The following is a 21874-nucleotide window of genomic DNA, read 5'->3' as shown; positions in this document are numbered from 1 at the left end:
AAAAGTTACTAGTTAGTCTCCTGGCACAAGTCCTCTATAGCCCCTCTTCACTCTTTACAATTTCAGGTTTTCCTCGTCTTGGCTAGACAGGTAAAAACAAAACACCAGTGTATTTTGAAAACAAACTCCCAATTCCAACGCTTGCATTTTTGCTGGCCAATGGCAGCCTTGCTGGAAATATTCCATTTTTGTGGTACTCCTCTGCAATCTACAGAGTGAAGGGTTTCCCAAACAAGGCTGCAGGTCTCTCACTACGTTTCAACACCAGGAGCAGAATCAAGAGCTTTGTTTCAGTGTGCTTGCCCATGGAGGTCAGAATAGCACCTCTGGGACCCTAGGCTGAGGTAAACTTTTTTAGCTGTGAAAGAGCATTGAAATTTCTCCTCAAAAGTCATTGTCTCTACCAGACTGAATTTTAATTCAGGAAATTCACACCAGTTAGCCAACACTCAGATCCGATATCAGGAAGATGGGTAGATTTGGAGAAACAGTGGGAAAAACAGGATAACAGACTTTGAGAGTATTGCAGAAGAGAACATGCCACCTGGAAATGTCCCAGAGTCCTTCCATAGTTACTCACAAACGACAGAGGGTGTCATTTGCTCCAGGACCATTTGCTGAGGGCGCTGAGAGAGCAGTCTTCTTCCTCTCTACTACAGCAGGTGGCCGAGCAACATCAGAATTATTGCTAGCCATCTATTTTATAGTCATGTGAATGCTTTACAAAAGCCAAGGACAATCGCTCAGGTTGTTACCCCCCCCCCCACCCGTTTCTGGTCATACGAGCTTCTGGACATACGAGCTTCTGACCAACTGGAGGGCCGAGTGCCGCTAGGCAGCTCCAGGCTCTGAAAACCTTATCTATGCTCTTAATAGAATGAGTCAGAGGCACTAGAGACTTAAGTATCGATTTAAAATCTAATCCATACATCTCTCAGAACTCTTGAGGTCTTGGATGTGTTTATTAGAATAAACAATTTCCACTCAGGGTATACTTCATCCCAGCCTCACAATCGCCTCCTCATGTCTGTCTGTGTGGGAATGGTGAGATTCTAAAGAAGGCAAAACTTGTGAAGGAGAGGCAATTACTTTACCCAAATACTTCATTTCAAGATATTAAATATATATATATTCCAAATGTCAAGATATTTTGAAAATATCAGAATATAAAATCTACATTTTTTTTCTCTTCTCAGTTGGTAAGAAGTATGGGAACACTTCAATATAACAACCCCTGGCAAAAATTACAAATGGGGCCAGTTAGATGACTCAGCCGGTAAGGGTGAAGCACCAAATAAAGATGATACACCCATGATGCGCGCGCGCGCGCGCGCGCACACACACACACACACACACACACACACACCACACACGAACTCTCTCTCTTACACATGAAAGAAATATAAAAGACAAAAGTTAAAGCCATAGTTGACTGCTCATGTCTTTCTCAGGTATAATATGGAAAGTTAATTAAGGGTGACTGCCTGCCTCTTTCTAACTCAGAGGTTCCGACGGGCCTGGGACAGCACACTTTGTTTTCTTCTGGAGAAAGGACTCCTGAGAGGCATTGACTGTCTGGACATTGCTGACAGCAATTTGAGAGGCAAGAGCCAAGCAAAAGCTGGCTGTGCTCCAGGCTAAAGCAAAGCTATATGGCAAAGAATGTGGTTAGCTGCACGATGGGCAAAGATTCCTTCTAGGCATGGCCGCCTCGGTTGTCTGGTCTTCTTTCTGCTTCCCTTGGTGGAATGAAGTGAACTGCAGCTCCAGACTTGTCAAATTAGTTCTGGTTTCTTGTTCTGAGTTTAACTTGTCGAGATGTTGGCACACAGACTGGTTCCCCAAAGACGAATGCCTCTGACCATATCGAGGGTCAAGGGCACTGGCAGTTGCTGAGAGAGAGAGAGGGGGGAGGGAGGGGAGGGATGGAGGGAGAGGGAGAGAGGGAGATGCGTACTCATTCACCTCACCTGGGTAGCTACTCTGGGGGGCTTGGTGCCTTTTAAGGACAAGGCCTTGACTTCTAGGGGAGCAGAGCAAAGCATTCCTGATTAGAGACTGTCTGGCATGAAGGACAGAATCCTGAGAGGTACTGCCGGGATGAGTGCACGTGGTGGAGACAAATGCAAAGGGAAGTTGGGAGAGCCAGGGCGTGACGTCTCCACGACTTGAGCTGCTGTAATACAGTACTATGTCACAGTGTAATATAGTGGCTTATAAAAAATACACATTTGGGACTAAGATGGCCCTGAGTGTTAAGGCACTTGATGCCAAGCCTGATAGCTTGATTCCCAGGGCCCACAGGGTAGGAGAGAAACAAACACACAAACACAGACGCGCACACACACACTGTGAGTTAAAATGATACAAATATGTCTGTTCTGAAGTCAGAGATCAAGTTCCAGCAGGTTCTTTGTCTGACAAAGGCCCACTTCTTGGCTCACAGGCTGTGTCTTCCCACCATGTCTAATCACGGTGGAGAGTCTAACTCTGGAGGTCTCATCAAATCAAATTAGATCCCATTTGTGAGGGTCCCAATTCTGCATCACCATGATCTAAACAGCTCTCAAAGCTCCCGCCTTAGTATGGTGACAATGAGGGTCAGGATTCAAACCTGTGAACTTAAGACCACAGTACAGGCTGAAATGCCAGGTTACCATTCCTATCGGATAATCCTGATCCACAGCAGCGCTACAGACTTCCACCCCAGGAAGTGTCTGCACACTCACTGTTTGTGAGGGCTCTAGGATCAATCAATACAGGAGATTTTTGTTTGTATGATGAGCAGATAGACTGTCTCGGGCAAACCAGAAAGTTCGTCCAATTCTAGTTTTGGAGGGGAGGCCTTGCTAAGTGCAGGGAAGGCGGTTAACTCAGTTATTAATACGGTAACTGCAGCAGTGACAATCCTATTTACAGTTCCAGCCACCGAACTGCCACCCCCTCCAGTATCCCACTTTCAAAGACAGTAAGGCTGTGTCTGATGCCTGTATCAACTAGCTACTGCACTTACAGCTTTCCCAGTCACTGCTCTGCAATTTCATGAGGCTCTGGTACCAGGAAGGACACTCTCCACCCATTGGTTGGTTCTGAGATCTAATGAGCCAACGACGGGAAGTCTTGAGGCCTTACCACCATCTAACCTGTAGATGCATGGTGGAACTCTGTATACCTCAACCAGGCTCTGCACCCTGCCTCCAGTCCTTAGCCCTCATCCCCATTCTCCCAACCCAGTGCCACCCAAACCACTGGTCTTCCAGTACCTTCATATCCACTCAGTGATGTGCAGGCAAAGGCTTCATGATCTTCTCTGTGGAACCAGGCATGCCCTCACGTATGTGCTCATTATACGACAGGAACACAGAGGACTCAAGAGAACTTAGAAGTAACCAACACTCTTCAATGAAAAGTCGTCCATCGATCCAGGTTTTGTGGGAATGAGCTTTGGGTTTTGTTGTTGGAGGCAGGGCCACATCATAGCCCAGGCTGGCCCTAAGCTCGCCTCAGCCCTGTTCTAGCCGGCATTGCAGGTGAACTGATAGTAAGTGTATACAACTAAATTGTGGAGAATCTTGAGTATTTAAAATTAGCTTGCAAAATTCCCAAGTCTGGCAGTCTGTTTTTGGGAAGGTGCATTGATTCCAACAGCCTATAGTGACCCTAAGTCTTTCTCTCTTCTGGTTCTCCACTATGCTGAAGAATTACTGGAAGAGAGCACACAGGGATGGGAATCCTGAGCCTACTCTATAGACTGGACTGAAGGCAAAACCACGGAGGCCCAGGAGGCCCAAGTGGCTCTCAAAAGCCCATGGTGAGGAGCCTTTTGGGAAACAAATGCCTCTACTTCATGATTGTGATGTAATAGATTTAATTTTTTTTTAAAACAGGTACTTCTAGAGGTCCTAAGGCTGTTAAACTGTCCTGAAGTATGGGTCTCAGAAACTGTTTACACAAAAGATAGAGGCAGCAAATGAGAACAAAGAAAACACTAGACATGAACCAATAAACCAGTCAATTTTCCCCACTTAAAATGTGGGGAGATGCAAAGGATCCCAGGGCCCCCCTAAAGAAACATCCCCCAAAGTCTACCATGACCTAAGCTAAGAAAACAACCATGCAGTCTTTCCTTCCCGACACAGGAAGTGTCTGGAAGACATGACCTCACCAGTTAGTCTTCACAGCAAACCTGAGGCAGGTGACCTATCCTCAGGAAATAACCACCCAAGTGTACAAAGAGGCTCCAAGTGTATCCAGAGTAACAGCACTTGTGGCGTATTTAACACCAGGTCTGAAGTGCAAACAGACCCGTCTCACAGTTCATCAGTTTGAAAACTGGTTTAAAATGGTTCAGTAAAATGCGTACTCTTGAACAGCCAGCTCATCTACGGTCAACTCATTTAGGCAGAAATTTCAAAAAAATTAACGATACAGAAACTCTAGCAACCCTCAGAGCCCCAAACGGTTTACAGTGGTAGTAATTCTCCGTCCGTGTGACTGAAGTTCCAATCACTTAGGATAGGCTTGGCTGTCATTTAGTACTGAGCCTGTGACTGAAGTTCCAATCACTTAGGATAGGCTTGGCTATCATTTAGTACTGAGCCTGGGTGGAGATCCAGTCAAGATCACTGCAGAACAGCTCTCTGGCTGTGTGAGAACCATTAGAGGAAGAAGACTGCTCTGGACAGCCACCTCACGAGCAGAGGATCCAGAGCACGTGATAGGGGAACAGCAGCATGGTCAGGCATTCTTCTCACCTGTCCTAACGACCCTTGTCACCACGAGAGGAATTTCTCAAACTGCTGAGCCAAAAGCTTGTCACTGTATTTCAGCAACAAAATTTCGGAGTAACTTTATACACTTTAGAGGATTCAGAAAGCTGCTGTCTAAAATCAGGAGCTTATGGAAAATGTAAAGTGTAAGTGGTGGTATAGTGGGGTGCTCCTGTAACCCCAACACCCAGGAGGCTGAAGCAGGAGAATCGTGGCTTCTAAGCTAGCCTATGTTACATCTCTCAAATACCGGAAGGAAACAAACAGGCCTGCTGCAAAGGTGCCCTCTTTCTTCCTGGAGACCTTAGTCTGTCAGAGCTCTTCACTTAGCAGCTTCTGGGGCATGTGAACACGTTCATGGCACCCGTCTATGAGGAACATTTGGGTGCACTTCCTTGGGCACCAACACAGACACCCTTTGCTGACTTGAGTTGAAAGTCCTGTGAGCTCAGAGTCAGGAGGCTCAAGCACAGCATGGTCTGCACAGCAAGATCCACCTCAACTCCTAGATGCACAACACTGTGAGCTAGAAGGATCCTCGGGCCTCAGCTTTCATTATGGTGACTCCCTTTAATGCCTGGTTTCCTGAGTATGACTCTGTGCACACAACCCTTCTACGATGTCACCACATCCCAGTTATAGAGCCACAAGCCTGCCTTGAGCACTGTTAAAAGATACAAGGGTTAGTGCGTTTGACGGTGTATGTTTCAGAGACTGGTTCTTAGTACGGCTCTTGGGGGTCAGCCCTCTAATCCAACCCTATCAACCACTGTAAGATGAACTAGTTCCACCACTGACAGGTTGTTCCAGCTATGGAGAAACAGCAGCCAAGACTAAGACTGTAGAATAGCTGGTCCTCAAGTTAAGACACAACCTCAATCACCTCTAACCCACAGCAGGACTCAAATGCTATTGAAAATCCTGCATCTTCAACCATGTATCAAGAAATGACTTCGGGAATGGAGCCAGCAGGTCTTAGTTAGGTTAGTGTATACCAACCAAGGAATTCTACATTGGGACCAGAACGAAGGCTTCAAAACTGCGTGCATGAGCCTCAGGGTTTGTCCTTTAATTTTGGGTTATTTGCTGGGCTTTTGGATACGTTCTCTATGTAAAGGTTCTGCTGTGAGAGACAGAAGGAGGAGGCACCCCAAGCTGACTGCCCTTCTGCCATATAATAATAAAACACTACAATTCCCCATTTCGTTGTTACTTTAACTCGCCTGCTTGTCTGGTAGAAGGAAACAAGTTTACAACAGTCCTAACTATGACAACAGAATCATTTCTCAGGCAACTTTTGGCAAGAGCAAATACTCAGACACCTCTCCTCTCTGCAGCCACCGAGAGCCTCTCTGGCCTCGGAAGGCCATCATGTCAGTCCCGTCACCCCACTTTTACACTAACCACGAACCTGGTTTTGTCCCGCCCTAGTTTGCTTTCAGTCTGGTACTGAACAAGATTTTATGCTTATAATTTCTGGCCTAAATGGGGTTCCAGATATCCCACGAGTAAAAAAGTCCAGACAGTTTGTTTGAGATAAGTTCTCTTCAGGCTGGCCTCCAACTCAGAGATCCACCTGTCTCTGACTACTGAATACACAGCCGAATACATCATTAGCACTGGGGCTGACACATTAACACTAAGGAAAGAAACACACCAAGCCACTTGAAGATAATTTATGTACATTTATGGCTTTATACAATTTATGGTAAGGATTGTTCTTGTATCTGTAAGTACATCATCATCAGGCACTTCTCAGTATTGGAACAGGAACGAGGCGTCTGCACTGTTACTCAACTCCGGTGGTCAAGTGTGTAAGCGGGTGGGGCTATATCCTGATGGACTTACAAGGCTGGCTATCCCTAGCCACGGAGCCAGGCTGTTTTGTTTATATAAAGCACAATGCACACTCTACTGAACGATCACTCCCCAGCTGAAACCACAGAGAAGCTTTCCACTTGAAATCACTAACTTTTAAGAGCTGAAGCTAAGAACTTCAGGGGTACTGGGGGGGGGGGGATAAGAACCATATATTAACAATAGTTGAACAATTTCCAGTTGTACACCTTTGGGGAACTGTTTCCATTTTACTTGACTTTATCGTCTTTCTGTTAGGTTCCAGGGTTTACTGCTCACCAGGATATAATATTTGCTAAGTAACTTAGACTCAGTTTGTCCAGACAGAACTTTCCGAGTCGGACATCTATCACCTAAATATATTCCATACATCTATATTATGGGAACAATACATCTTTATATTTAAAATATCCAAATAGCTCTATAATACAATATGCTCTTAACAACAGTACAAACCAAAGGAAATAAATCAAACAAGGCTGCATAGGTAAAGACTTTTCACAGAGCAATCATGTACAATAATATACCAGAAAGTGAACATTCTCACAGAAAAGGACTCTCAGAGGTCACATGTTTAAGGTTTGTTTTCAAAACAGATAAGAAGCCTTTCCTGGACTTCGATGTGCCCCAGGCAACTACCAGGATCTTAACACCAAAAAAAAAAAAAAAAAAAAAAAAAAGAAAAAAAGAAAAAGAAAAAAAGGGGGAGGGGGATATGCTGTTGAAATTTACAGCTTCCGAAGGAAGAAACAGCTCCATGTCCCTCGGTGGCGTCCAGCAAGCTGAGCACTGGAGAAGGCTGTGCTGCCTCTGTTGGATGATTACGTGCACGGTAAGACATGGCAGACAGAGGAAGAAAGGGAGACCAAGTTCTTTGACACCAGGAAATTAATTTCCACTCTGTACGATTTGCTTGGAGGAATTATTTCTAAGATAAGCCCTGTTTTGGAGTGCCCAAACGAAGGTGGTCAGAGGAGCAGTGGTTCAATACATGTTTAAGATAGTAAAAGTCATGGTGGGAAGCTTATGACACAGCTGGCCAACTGTGAAAACCAGAGACGTTAACATGCATGCACGCGCGCACACACACGCACAGAGAACAAAGGGAGAGATAAGTTAACTAAAAAAAACAAAACAAAAAACCCAATAAGTGCAATTTGAGCTTCTACATGGAAACCAGGCCTTCTCCAGAAGGCAAAGAGGGACGCTGTGGTACATCTGTTCCTCAAATTGTGCGAGATTCAGGTATTCAATGACTCTGAAATGCCGATGGACGGAATGGGAGTCAAAACCTATTATCCTGGTCTGGTAGAATTTCAGGTAAATAGAAAGTATAAAAATTTAACGTTTGAGACACAGGTTAGGCTGCTCAAGTTTGGAAAAAAACTCTCCAATTCTTAAGCTAAGGATTTCAAAATAAAAGTACATTTATAGCTGGATGTTTTTCAAGTTTACTGTCTCAATTCTTAACTAACTCTGCCACTGCCTATACTTAAGAACACAGAGCACTGTAAATCACTGAAGTCTTTGCAAACTTCCTCCTTAGACTCACACTGTTCAGGGCCAGAGAGAACAGAGGTGGAGACTGAGAAGCAAGTGACATGATTCTTCAGGACACAAGCCAAGAGCTCGGAGTATGAGGAGAACCCCAGTTAGATAAAGTTCCCCTTTCCTGAGCGACAGACAGGAGTCTTCCCTAGGGAACTGTGACAGCATGACACGGGGCATCTATCTGAAGACTTGGTGCTATGTGCTTACACAGTTCACAGGGTAATAGAAGCAGGTGAGACCTCTTTAAAATACACACATAAATCTACACACAAAACAAAGTGTCTGTAACTATACATCACTTTCCTGCCCAAACGGCCAGAAATGTTGAGTATGCAAGTACTAATTACAATTATTTAAGATTAGTCAGAAACATCATCAGGTAGCGTCCCAAAGTGTACAAACCAGTTGAGCACGTATAAAATTAGTACTAATCCAGTTAGAAATACAAAATGAAAATTATGAATGTCCCCAAATACCTCTGATTTCACAAATTTGTAAGCAGACAATGTAACAAAGTAGACTCTAGTTTTAAGAAAACATTACAGTTCAGTATCTATTCCAAAAAATGTTGAGTCCTAACAATAACATCAAAAGTCATTTATCTGGAAATTAGAACCATTTTAAGGTGTTTGTACAAATTTGCAAATAACAAAATAAACAACAAAAATAATAGAAAAGACCTGCACAAAGCTGGCACTTAAACTTCTTCTGCCCCAAAGTTTGACAAGTCCATTAATTCAGCAGATTGATCACCGGCTACTTGGTTCTCATACGAATCCCTGGCAAGATGAACAGTTCAGTCATTCAGCAGAGGTGTAGAACGGAGATCTTAGCTCATGATTCAGCACGTTAGCAGAACACAGGTAGTACATGAGACCATCACAGTATTACAAAAGAGTATAAACTTTCCTTGGACCAAGCAGATATCAAAAAACACACAAATACAATTCTGTATCTACTGCATATATACAAAACTTGAAAGCACACCAGGATCTGAAGAAAGTCTTTTCTGCAATTACATGGTGCAGTGAGTTTGGCACTTCATTGTAATGATTCCCAATGGCATAGTCCTTATCTACAGGAGCACATAACCTGCGAACGCTGGGCAAACATCCTGCACAGGAAAGTGTTTCTGCTGCCAAGTCTGACGAAAGGAAAAAAGGATTTTTCTTTTTCATTTTTTTTTTTAATCAAGAAAACTAAAAGGTGGGGTGAAGGGCATCTTTGGACTGCTCCTCAGTTCCTGCGGTCAGACAATCTGAAGGACTTTTAAATGTAGCCTAAGGGGGAAAAACACACATAATAAAGATAGTCACATTCAGTTCAACTGTACTTAGTCAAGCTGGGGTGGGGGAGTACAGCTATCTCAAACAGCTCCAAATCATTCGACATGTACATTTCTTCTTTATTGAAAAATTGGGAGAAAAGAAAAAGACCTCTGGCATCTGATTTGTATCAAATGTGTTCATTTATTTAAGAGATGGTGGAAAGAATGAGCTATCCAACAGTGAAAAGAAAGTCTCAAAAACTGCTAAAGGAATCTGCACTCTATCTTAACCTCAAAAGACAGACAGACAAATGGAGGGAGGGAGAGGTGGACAGTGGATAGTAACAGGTGCTTCTCAGCAATGCACAACCAGGTGACATTAGAACAAAGCCTAACACAACCCTGGGTGTAGATCAGTCAGAGTGCAGCCCTGGGTTAGATCCTGGCACCATGTAAGTAAGCCAGGCATGGCAGGGATGCTGGCTATATAAGACCCTGTCTTTAATTAAGTTTTCACATGGAAGACACATGGTACTGCGTCCCTTTTTCAAAGGGCTTTTTGATATAGGAGTGAATAAACTTACCTGCTTACTAACTCAGCCTGACACCCAGCTGTGTGTTGTAGTCTTGACACTGTGTGGGAAGCTTTGGTTGGGCAACACATTATCAAAGTTAAAATCCAAGGTATCTCCATCCATGAGGTCATTCCGAATGATGGACTCCATGTCACAGTCCAAGCGCTCAATAAACATGCCATCCAAGTCACTCGGGAGCTTCTCCTGGTGGAGGACACCCATCCTACCATAGCCATTGCAGCTGCTCACTGAGGAGTAGCTGCCCAGGGCACTCATCTGCATGGGGTGGGACAGAGGCACTTGTAACGGTGTCTTCACTGGGGTCAAGCGGTTCATGGCAGATGTGTGAGGCATGGTGTTCACCACATGGGGTAGGGCACGGCCATTGACTGAAGACGTTTGCTGTGCGTGTCCAGGGTGAGTGTGGGAACTGGGATTCATCATTTTGTTATGAGATGCCTGGCTGCCATAGGCTGGCATGACTGAATTAGGGCCCATCAATACATTTTGGCCCAGGACCCGACTGTTGGGTTGGGCCACTCCAGGATCAACTGGTGACATGATGTCATTGTGGGGAGGAGAGTCAGAAGTCAGCAACTCCTTCAAGAGTCCGGGGGCACAGTTATACTGGTTCAATCCTCCGTAACTCGATTTGCTGTCCTGAAGTGTCTGCATGGGCATCTGGGGCAAAGGGCTCATGCTGGATTGGCCGTATGTGTACTTTGAGTAGTTTGGGCTGGGTGAGTTCAGACTGGTGTTTGGCGGTGCAAACGAATAGCAAGGTGTCTGCTGCATCATGCTGCCGGGCGAGGACTGGGTTGACACAGTTAAAGATGTTGGGGAAGAGAGAAGATTGAGATTATCCAGAAGGTTCTCCATGTTTTCTGGATTGCTGATTTCAGACAGGCTGGGCAGTGTAGAAGCCATCTTGGCAGCGGAGGGTGGATATACCAGGGAGTGCACATCCCCCTCTCCCAGATCATCCTGTTCCGTCATGATGGGAGAAAGTCTCCCACTGATGGTGCTAGCATTTGAGCTGGTTCGAGGACGAAACGTACTCCAGTTATCAAAGTCATCATTGCTGTGGGACCCGGGGCTCGCAGGCCACTTAGAAAACTGAGACCCAGGACTGTCTCCAGGACCCTCTTGCCCGGACTGCAGAGATGCTTTTTTCTTAGCAGCCCGTCCTCGGCTCTTAGCAAATTTACTGTTGTTGTCCATGGACGCCGCTCTTCTCCGGGGTGATTTTCCACTCTTGCCTCCCTCTGGGTTGAGCATCCACCAAGAACTTTTTCCGGTTCCTTCATTCTGTACTCGAATAAACTTGCTGTGTAGGGACAGATTGTGGCGAATTGAATTCTGTAAAGCAAAACAGTAATGTGAGAACGACAGCACTTCCCCCAGGAGAACTCACGGCTCACCGTAGATCATACACACAGGGTCCGTCCAATCTCAGCAGCCCAACAGCGCTCCGTTGTGTGGAGGGCAAACGTACCACAGTACTTCATGCCAGAGTACAGGTGTGGAGGCCAGAAGACAACTTTGGAGTCTCTTTTTACCTTCCACCTTTACATGAGTTCTGAGGATTGAACTTATACACCTCACTGGCTCTACACAGTAGTAATAAACTCACTATAAAATCTCAAATTGGTGTAGGAAAAATAGCATCTAAAAACAAGGCACTTCTCTAAAGATATAAGCTCAATAGTTTATATTCTTTCATACACGCACGTTGATTTACATATATTTCTTTTATACAATTTTTGACCCTGACTCAAAAACAAAGTAATTCCCAGTTTTCCCGGTGAAATGAGCATCGTCTCCACAGAGCAGCATTCTTGGTCACTGAGCCCCAGGGCGATGAAAGGGCGCTGAAGCAGGATCTGTCCCTACGCAACAAAAACACCACAGCAACACACAACATCCACCTAGAATCTCAGCTTGCAGGAGAAAAAGGCAGGAAGATTTTGAGTGAGTCTCACCTCCTAAATAAATAAATAGGTAGATAGATTTCTCCCAAAAGTTAAGACCTATAATCAGAGTCCTTGCATCAGGCAAATACAAATAAATATTTTAAAAAGCTTAAAAAACGTTAACTTCCCATAAAATGCATTCAAAGTTGAGAACTTCTGTGCTCTAACCAAACCACTAACTCAGGACTGTAGAAAGTACGCGGCCCAGAGTCTAGGGAGGCAGGATCAAAGTTCCCGTAAGTGAAGCCCTCCTGCTCCCAGTGGACGTAGGTGCAGACAGGATAGTATAAAAAAGCCAAAACAAATGTATGTGAATTGCAAATACACAGGAGGAAAATATAGGTCAGTCTCTTAGTCCTTAGATGACAAGGAAACCCCAGTGTGACTTCTGACATTTGGGGGATCGTGTGGCACAAATTTGGGAACATGAAGAACACTTAGGCCAGAGAGGCACCTGTCTTAAGCTTTCTGCCCCCGCACAGTTGCTACACACTCACCTGGCAGGTCTGCAGGGACCTGATGCCAAGTCCAGGGACAGCATTCTGGATCTCACAATCTCCAGGGCAGAGCTACACACCTGGCTTCTCCACCTTTTGGCCTTCTGTGCTAACCAAGTACAAGGCTTACTTGCCCAAATACTCTGTGACCCCTTTTGGACCACAAAAAGACTCTAACTAGATTTGTGGTCACCCAAGGAGGCAGCCACAACGCCCACATCCTCATGTTGTTGACAGGGAATGAAGGTGCTCAGAGTGCCAGCCATTGTACCAGAACAGAACAATATACAGGCTCACACTTCTTCAAGACCCTGAGCACATTTGTGCCTTTTCTCAACAAGAGATGGAAAACAAAATGAGTGTAGTGCTAATCTCACTTTCTAAAAAGACAGAAGTCAGACAGAGAGGCCCAGGAGAGCTTAGAAACACGTATTTCAAAATGCATTCTGCACTACATTCCATCCAAGGATTGCAACACAAGAGCTGAATGGTAAGTCCTTCTGCCAGGGTGCACGGAGAAGGCGGACCAGACATGCCCAACAGCAGCTTTCTGGCTGGATGCCAGGCAGGTATGCAGACATGTGGCAGTGGTAGTCTCTCTTGGGGCTTCATTCTGTTCTCCCACTTACGATCTATGTCAACTTTGGGCGTGTTAGGAGGAGCAGGTCTTGAACTCCAACTATCTCCTGAAAGGTTAAGGAATACACTTCTTCTACGTTTTATCTCAATCCCATTTATTTTCAAAAACATACTGTGTCTCCACCTTCCTGTCACTGTCTCCCACCCCACCCCCACCCAGAGATACAGCTTTGGCTGCTGTGTCCACCAACACCAGTCACCAGAATTCCCAATTCCCCCTTAAGAGAAGCAGCCTGCCCAGGCAGGCCTGGAAAGCAGCCAGCCCTGTAACTGCCTTCCCCAAAGCCATGCTGGGAGTCTGGGCATTTGCACGGGATTCATCAGGACAATTCTGTTCTTTAAACACAATAGACTCACAGATACGCGCTGATAAAACCTCTAGGAGAGAGGAAGCCTGACTGGGCCTGTCCCAATCAGTTCATAAAGAGACCACAGGGGAGGAGATCCTTCCAGAGACCAGCTTCCTGGGGAAGGGGTACAGCTCTGTAAGCCCAGGATGGTTCTGCCAGACCATGGTAAGCACACACGGGGGAAGGGCATTTTCAGCAGGACAGAAGACATAATCTCCTCAAAAGTTTAAAAATAGTTCACTGATTTCAGAGTTAGTATCCACTAAATGCTTAGACTTCTGCTTGTTGGTGTTTTGTTGTTTTTGCAATAGCAATCCTTTACTTATCAAAATATCACACTACATATTTTTCTGAGGACATTTCAGGTCACTCTGAGTAATAGAACTGTATACTAACTTTGCCAACAATTACCCACCCACCCCCACAACAGGAAAATGTTTGCTGTGCAGGGCTTGTTACATAAATTCCTGTTTTTCATGTAGCCAGTGGGATACTAAAGAGGGGCGGGCTTGAGGTGCCAGGACCACAATCCTCTCTGAGAGCTGCCTGCAGCATACAGCTGTGAGACGTGGTGCTCTCAACATTCTCTCCCAACAGTTCTGAGAGGAAGTGGGGGAATGAAGCAAGCGTGCACACTTACCTAAAGACCAGACTCCGAGTTACTTAAACACAGATTAAACTTACGTTTTTAACCTCCAGCTGACTGACACCCCAAAAACATTACAGGGAAGATATGACCTAGTGTACATCTCTTAGGCATCCATTCATGTTTCAAGTTACAACAGCTCATGGTAAGGAAAGGAGCAGGAAGAAATGGAGTCACAGGCTATCTCCAGAGGTTTGTGAAAGGAAGGGAATAAGTAAGGAGTCATTTGACAAACCAATAGATGATCCTCACAGAGGATGTCAACTTCCTTCCCAGCTTCTATCTCAAGGACAGGCCAACATACTTAACAAGGAAGCACATGTAAAAATGCTTGTCCATCAATATGAATGAAGTTAGAAACACCACTTGGACACCAGCATCTGTAGAATAACGTGTTTTGTACTTGTACATACATGTAAGATAACCAGATTCCAGTGTTTCAACTAGCACAAGGCATTCATGTTATTTCCTGCAAACAGCCGACTGGTGTCAAGGAAGGGTCCAGTGGACTTTCAACACACACAGTCTCAGGACTAAATTCAAACACTATAGTCAGTTTTCTACAGTCCTTGCTGGCCAGAGCAGAGCTGCTTCAATGACCATAACCAGCCGTCTCACTGAGCTATACTGTACTATCCCAGGGTGGGAAATGCTAGAAGGAAGGAGGAGAGACCTGGAGACACGGGACAGGGCCATTTTGTTCCTTGTCCTCCCAACCAAGATGTCTTTATCCTCTCAGTCAAGTCATCATTGGGCAGTCACTGAAGTGCAGAATCTATGTCTATAAAACTTGCATCTACTTTCAAGTTTTAAATCACACACACACACACTCACACTCTATATGTGCAACAATGTGCTATAGAACATACACAATATCTGAACTGCATAAACAACTTGAAGCCCTATCAAAAAGGGTATGGGCTTTAAAAACAAAACAAAGCAAAGGAAACCACTTATGAATGCTGAATCTCCAACAAAATTCAGAGGTGGGCAACCAGCCACGAGTCAATCAAACTTGACTCCTGCATGCCTCTCATCATCCCCAAAGTCTTGAAAAAAACCGCCCTCCCCACTGTTTACTAGTTCCGGTTCCTGTCACTACTGGTAGATCTGGTGCTTCCTAGACATCTCTCTTCATCCTGATTTTCAGGCTCCTGGATCTCACGACCCTAGGGTTTGACCTGAGCCACACTTGAGCATCTGAGCTTGTTTCTCAGCCTGTGTGAAGGCCACTACCTGCTAGCCAGGGTCTTTTTACATTTCTTATTTCTTTCTACTTTTCTATTCTAAGTGCAACCTTGGTCTTTCTTTTCAAACAGTAATAACCACCAGGCAGCAATTTATGCTGACTGCATCTTGCCCATGGAATCCTGGCCTTTGTACCTGATAGCCCTTCCTTTAGAGTTGAGATGTACTACTGTTGTAGCTACATCTCATTCCTTATAACCCTGCGGGAAAGTCTACATGCAGACAGATGTTACTGGCCCCACTTCAGAAGGGGGAAACTAAACCAGAAAGAAGCCCCCTCCCATTAGATAGAAGCCAGGCAAGGCCTTGTGATTTGTGACTCTTACCTACAACACTGCTGCAGGCTGGCAAAATGACCTCTTTGTATATAAATAACCATAGTTTGCCTTCATGGCTAATACACAATCTGACTTGCTTCCCAGTGGGTTCTTCTCTATGACAGAAACCACAGCAGCTACACTGAGTTTCAGGTGTGCATTACCTACGTAAGGAGGCTATGTGGACTTGCAAGGAAAGGAGATGGTTCCCACAGACCCTCATTTGCCGACAAGTACCACCTGCTGCATAGGTGGCGGGATAACCCACCCAAGAACCTCATGTTCAGAGACTGGAGCATATGACTAAAGAGCTTCCTGTTGTAGACATTTGGGAAATTCTTTTAAAAATGCTAGACAAACTAGGTTTTCCCAAAGTATTTCCCCTCGTTTCTGAACTCTGTAATTGTGCACAGCTGTTACAGATATCCAGCAAGCATCGATCTTCCTCGTGCTTCCTTTCCTGCGCTTCCCCAAGTGAAAACACACCGAAGTCTCAAAGTAGCAAAACCCACTATTTAATAGAGTTCCGATTGGAACTACTAATAAAAGACTTAAAACAGTCCAGTGTGCTTGTGAGAAGGAAACCATATAACATTTACTCAACAGTTTGTGTGTTTAGAGACATAAATTGTTAATAGTGTGCATATAATTTGACTCAAAAACATGTTGTAACAGAAGACTTGCCATGGACAGTTAATCCATGCCTTTCCATAAAGATGATTTCATTTTTCAGAGCCCTATTCTCACCTGAATACCACCTACACTATAATCTGTCCACACTAAATTCTTGGCACTTCTCTGGTGATCTCAAAGCTGTCCTAAAGTTCTAACACAAACCAATTCATCTGGTCTACACTCTAAGACATGACACTCTTTCTGGGCCATGTAACATGTAGCCTGTAGATTACCAAATGGCTATGGATTCACATTTTGCTCTAAAGTGCTTCATCTTATTCAAATCATTCCAGAGTAAAGAGAATTCCTCTGAAGTAATCTTCCACTAAGCACAGGATGGGGACGATTCAGTTGTCTTGCAAAACAGCATCAAAGAGAAAGAGGCCAGGGGACTCATGGGTGGGGGGAGGGGGGGAGTCTCCACCACCTGGGAGATGCCTGATGAGGTGGAACCCTAGGTGGTGGTCCTGGAATCAGTCAGTCAGTCTCAATGCGTATTGGCTATAAACCTGCCAATGGCTATCAGGGGACAACACAGGGTAGAGAGAGGTAGTATTTATGCATGGAAGGGCTGGGGTATCACTTGACACAAACAGAGGGAAATAAAACTGGCCACTTTGTTATAGGAAGTAAGAAATATATAAACAGGAATTTTTAAGCCATCATGAATGGTTCCAACTTGATTAAGTCATTCATCACAAACTTCCTGTTTAACGGGTTTCCTCGGGCTTGTTTCCATGTCCTTCTAGCTGAACTGCAATCCTTGTGGTTTTCTTCCCCGTACATAATTCTGGGAGTGTATGGTATATTTTTGATATCTTTGTCTTCAAGTAAAACCAGAGTTGAGAACTGATCTGGGTCCATCTCCAGGTTGAACTCAATAATGGTAGCAAATATATGGTCCAATTATATCGACACTTCCTGAAAACATCAGGCCATTTCTCTTGCTAATAATCATCAATCCTTGATGAGCTTTGGGGTCGTAATCCCTTTAGATCATCCCTTTTCTTTTTTGTTGGTATACAGAGGCTGCTATGTTCCATCCTTAGTGTGAAGACTGCGCTGAACCTGCCCTTGACTAAATGTGAAGATTCATAAGAACTAGGAAAGGGGGATGAAGGGAGCTAAGGCAGCCCTGAGTTAGTGAAATCCTGAGCAAATGAATATGAGCACAGGCACTGCCTGTCGAGGACTACAAGACCAACTGGCCTATGGGAAACGGGCAAAGCCACTACCCATTCAGGCCAGGCAAGAGAGGAATGGCAAAGCTTTCTTGGAAGTCTAAGAATTAATCTTTATGAACCAACACTTATCAGTGAAGCTTCACGTTGTCTGATAATGGTAAAATTGGAGAGCTCCACCTGATCCCACAGTCACTGCTTCTGGGTGTGTCCTTTCTTCACTTTCTTGTGACCCCTAGGCAGGGTTCTGGGACTCAAGCTGAGCACCTAAGAGCATAAAGGAATGCAGCATTCATGAACATACAAAGAATTGCAAGGCAAGCATGTTTGGGGAGGAGACAAATTACAAACAAGTGTGTCTGTACTAATAAAAAACTAAGATGGAAAATGGAAATGCCACAACCTTAAAGAGCAGGAAGAAAGCTCGGAGACAGAAAATAAAGATGTCCATGGCTTACCGGCTCTTTAGTCAACAAGCTAAATTCAGATTAATATCTCATTTAGTGTTTGAGAAAAAGTGCTCAGGGTGGGATTTTTTGAAAAATGTGCTAAATGATAGTAATTCTGCCAAGTTTCCACTTCTCAGAAGGTACTGAATTTTAATAAGCGGTGCTTCCCCTTTGCTATAAAATTTAACTGTGTGGCCCAGGAAAGTCTTTTATCATAAGAAACTAGTTTTGTGAAAGACAGGACCTGTTGGTATTCATGTGTTCTGGACTCGCTGGGCTGAGGAGATGGCTCAGGGGGTAAGTGCCTAACGCACAGCACGAGGACCCGAGTTTGAATCCCCAGAACCACGCACACCTACGCTCTCACAGGAAAATGGACCTGTGTGCCTGACCAAGTGCAGCAGAACAAAAGGAGAGTCTGTCTCAAACAAGGGCCCATGCCCAAGCCTGTCTCTTGGTGCTGCCATCCTGCCTTGAGAGTATACACCACTCACAGAGACTAAAAGGGAAAATGAAGTGCTCCCAATAGGCCCATAATCCAGGCGAAGTGGAAGCGAGCAGCTCTTCTGGATGGCCCTTTCCCTAGGCTCCAACCACCAGCACTCACTACTGCCCCATACCCTCTGTTAACCTGGAGAACAAATTGCTTGATATTCTATAGGCTCTGACCTAAATGTCACAAAATCCCACAGGATTTTATAGCGTTCACCCTAATTAATAATGTCCTGTAGTAGACAGACCTAAAATCTTGGTCTCCTCTAGCTTGCCATTGTTATTATTTTTAAAGTGATCTATGGGTTTACGACTGTTTCACAAGGAAGCTTAGTCTCCTGGGATTAATTCACTTCCTTCCACTGTGCCAGTGTCCCCAGGGAGGCACAGAGACCATCACTAAGTCCACAGCAGCCGACCTTCCCTTCCCTACTCATCCTTCCAGCGGGCTATTGAAACTGTTTATGCATATGGCGCTGTGCCTGTCTGTGCCTGGTGCCCACAGAGGCCAGAAGGTGGTGGGCCGCTGGGACACCGTGTGTGCTGGGAACCGAACCCAGGTACTGGGAACAACTGGTGCTCCCAAACCCCGACCCCCCCCCCCCCCCCAGCAATCTCTCCACCTCAAATGTCATGTGATTGGCTATTCACAAAACAAACCTTTTTGTTGCTCTTGGCAAATAGCTCTTTTAAACACACAGGGCACTGCAGGAGGATATTAAGAGGAATCTCATTTGCAGCTAAAGTGATTCTGCTGTTTCCTAATGAAAATCTGTCTATTTTACAGGCCATACCATTTTTCCCCTAATCTAAAATGGTTGTATAAACACAAAGCATTAAAACGTAGTTAACTACCTTATCTATTTGGCTACAAGAATTAAAAACAAAAACAAAATAAAAATCTAAACCAAGTAGCACATTAGGACCTATTTTCTTCCGGTAAAGAACTTGAATTAGGTATAAAAGCAAGCACAGCGGAAAGGCTTAGATCAATGTTAAGGTTTTTAGGAAGTTAGAAAGGCGAAAGTAAACTTTGTCAGAGTTACAGCTATGGTCCGTCTCTGCTGCTCATGTGTGTATGTCAAAAGTATGTGCCCCCAAATTATTTATAATAATTGTAATATTATAAATTGATATAAACTCAGAGGTAAGAACAACGAAGCGTTTGCAGATTAAAATAATACTGTCTAGAATTGTATTCTAAACATACTGCGATCTGAAAGAAGCTGAGAAGAACTGATGCTTTACACATAGTCTGCTTCCTAAGAACTGGCCAAATGCTGCTTCTTTTCATTCTTTCTTTTTTCTTCCTGTTTTAGAATCCTAATACCATAATATCTATTAAATAAAAAGCATAATAAATTCCAAGTATAATGCTTAATTGAGAATTCTCTGTAATGTATCATTTTCTTCTGGAAGTATAGTGAATCTTGCCATTGGCTTGGTTATTCTGGCAACAATGCCTCATGCTTGCTAAGCTGTCACTTCTGGGGACTACCTGCATCCAAAACTCCTCAAGTTTTGTCTCTACTCAGTTAAATACCAAAACAACTCATTGGCTGACCCAATATTAACAGAACTACTTGGGTCCAGAACAGTCCCAAAGAAAAGACCCCACCACCATCACCATGTGCCCAATCCAGGGGAGTCTGCAGATTTCCAGACAGGAAAGCCAGTGGGCCTTTGGTGTAACCAGCTTCCTGGAGCTGTTGCTCCCTTAGCACCACTATATGCAAACAGCAGTTTCCACAACGCCATTTGCATTAAGGGTCTCAAGGCCAACAGGTCCCTTGACTCCCTTAAATTCTCTGGTAGCCACCGGAGGCCATGCTTCTTCCTTAAGACCCAGTTCTGCTCTACAGTGAGCAACCAGGGTGTGAGAAATATTTCTACCTCTGGAACTAGAACAGGAAAGGAGTGACTAGAGTGTGGAGCTGCTCTCAGGTCAGGCACATTGTCCCCAGAGGAGGTAGGAAGGAGCTTCCCCAGGGCCAGCAAGACACCAGGTGCTGTATGCTGAGGCCAGATCCAGACCTCAGGCTGAGATAAGGGAAAGTGAGGAGGTATAAAGTCCTCGTCCACCCCAGGCCCTGCCAGGAGCCCTGACCTCACCACTGCAACACTGTGGCCTGAAATGTACTGTCTTTGAAAGAGTGAGTAACAGAACCATGAATTAAGAGAACAAGGTCATGCACTATCACTGTGTGTACCAACCACACTGCAGGGTAGGCCCATGCGCAGGAGTGGATGGACAGCACAAGGTGGACCTACATATTTTCTTCCCCTTGCATGTTTTGTTGTATTTCTTATTGATTCTCCTCAGCTTTGATTTTTCTTTCCTTTTTTTTTTCTTCTTCTTATGAGGGAAAAAAACAAAACAAAAGACAATGAATTTGGGTGGGTAGGAAGATGAGTAAGATCTAGGAGGGGTTGACAGAGAAAGAAGATGATAAAAAATGAACGCCTAGCTCCTCGCTCTCCTCCTCTGGAGGGTGCATACCTTTGAACCTAGTACTTGGGAGGCAGAGGCAGGAGGCTCTCTGAGTTTGAGGCCAGCCTGTTTCAGAAGAACTTGCTAAGGGAGAATGACCATTCCTCAGGATGAGTCCAGCCAGTGCAAGTCATGCAGCCCCAGTCTGACAACTAGTAGAGTACTCTAGTTGTTTTTTAAGGTTTATTTATTTACTACATATAAGTACACTTTCGCTGTCTTCAGACACACCAGAAGAGAGCATCAGATCCCATTACAGGTGGTTGTGAGCTATCATGTGGTTGCTGGGATTTGAACTCGGGACCTCTGGGAGAGCAGTCAGTGCTCTAACCACTGAGCAATCTCTCCAGCCCCCTAGTTGTTTCCTGTATATTTCACTCCACTGTTCACTGCTACTGCTCTGAATTAAACAGAATAAGAGCCACTGTGGCCGTCTATCAATTATACTGTCTGTTAACAGTTTTTAACATCTTTTCCAAGCTATAGTCAAGAATACTCTGAAGTTCTTAACGTTCATTCACTCTCACCCCCACCCCCACCATTTGTTTGGCGACATAGTTCACAGCATGAATCAGTCTGTACCAGTGAGAGTCTGAGCCAGGTACTGTTCTCAGGCCACGTATGCTGTCGGTATGTCAGAGAAACGCAATGTATACTGATATATGTCAGTATATCATAGATGTAAAAGTGCTGTTAACAATCCCAAGCATAATAAGAGACTGTATCAAGATGTGTTTATGCCTTTTTTGTTAAACTTTTTGAGACTATCCTGGCCTTGGAATTCTATTTCCTAAGAATTAGAATCGCCAGTTGGCACCAGCATGCTCATCTCCACTTTGTTACTTTTATTACCAAGAAAAGTAACTTATTTAAATTCTGCAACCAATATTATACTAA

General features: G+C 44.5%; 1 protein-coding gene across 1 annotated transcript in view; it reads right to left on the bottom strand.

Annotated features, from left to right (window-relative positions):
- Nucleotides 1-6447: 6447 nt before the first annotated feature.
- The window catches only part of FOXO1 (forkhead box O1), a 69655-nt gene continuing 54228 nt past the window's right edge, over nucleotides 6448-21874 (bottom strand). Inside the window, exons 2-3 of the mRNA XM_080929374.1 lie at nucleotides 10029-11378; nucleotides 6448-9457 (exon numbers count right to left, since the gene is read on the bottom strand). Of these exons, the coding sequence (XP_080785500.1) occupies nucleotides 10041-11378 (1338 nt within the window). The 3' untranslated portion in view covers nucleotides 6448-9457; nucleotides 10029-10040. The remainder of the gene's footprint in view (nucleotides 9458-10028; nucleotides 11379-21874) is intronic.

The sequence above is a fragment of the Micromys minutus genome (assembly GCF_963924665.1).
Source record: "Micromys minutus genome assembly, chromosome: 15".
Lineage (NCBI taxonomy): Eukaryota > Metazoa > Chordata > Mammalia > Rodentia > Muridae > Micromys > Micromys minutus.
The sequence above is the reverse complement of the archived record's forward strand: the minus strand, read 5'-3'. Positions and strand labels throughout refer to the sequence as shown.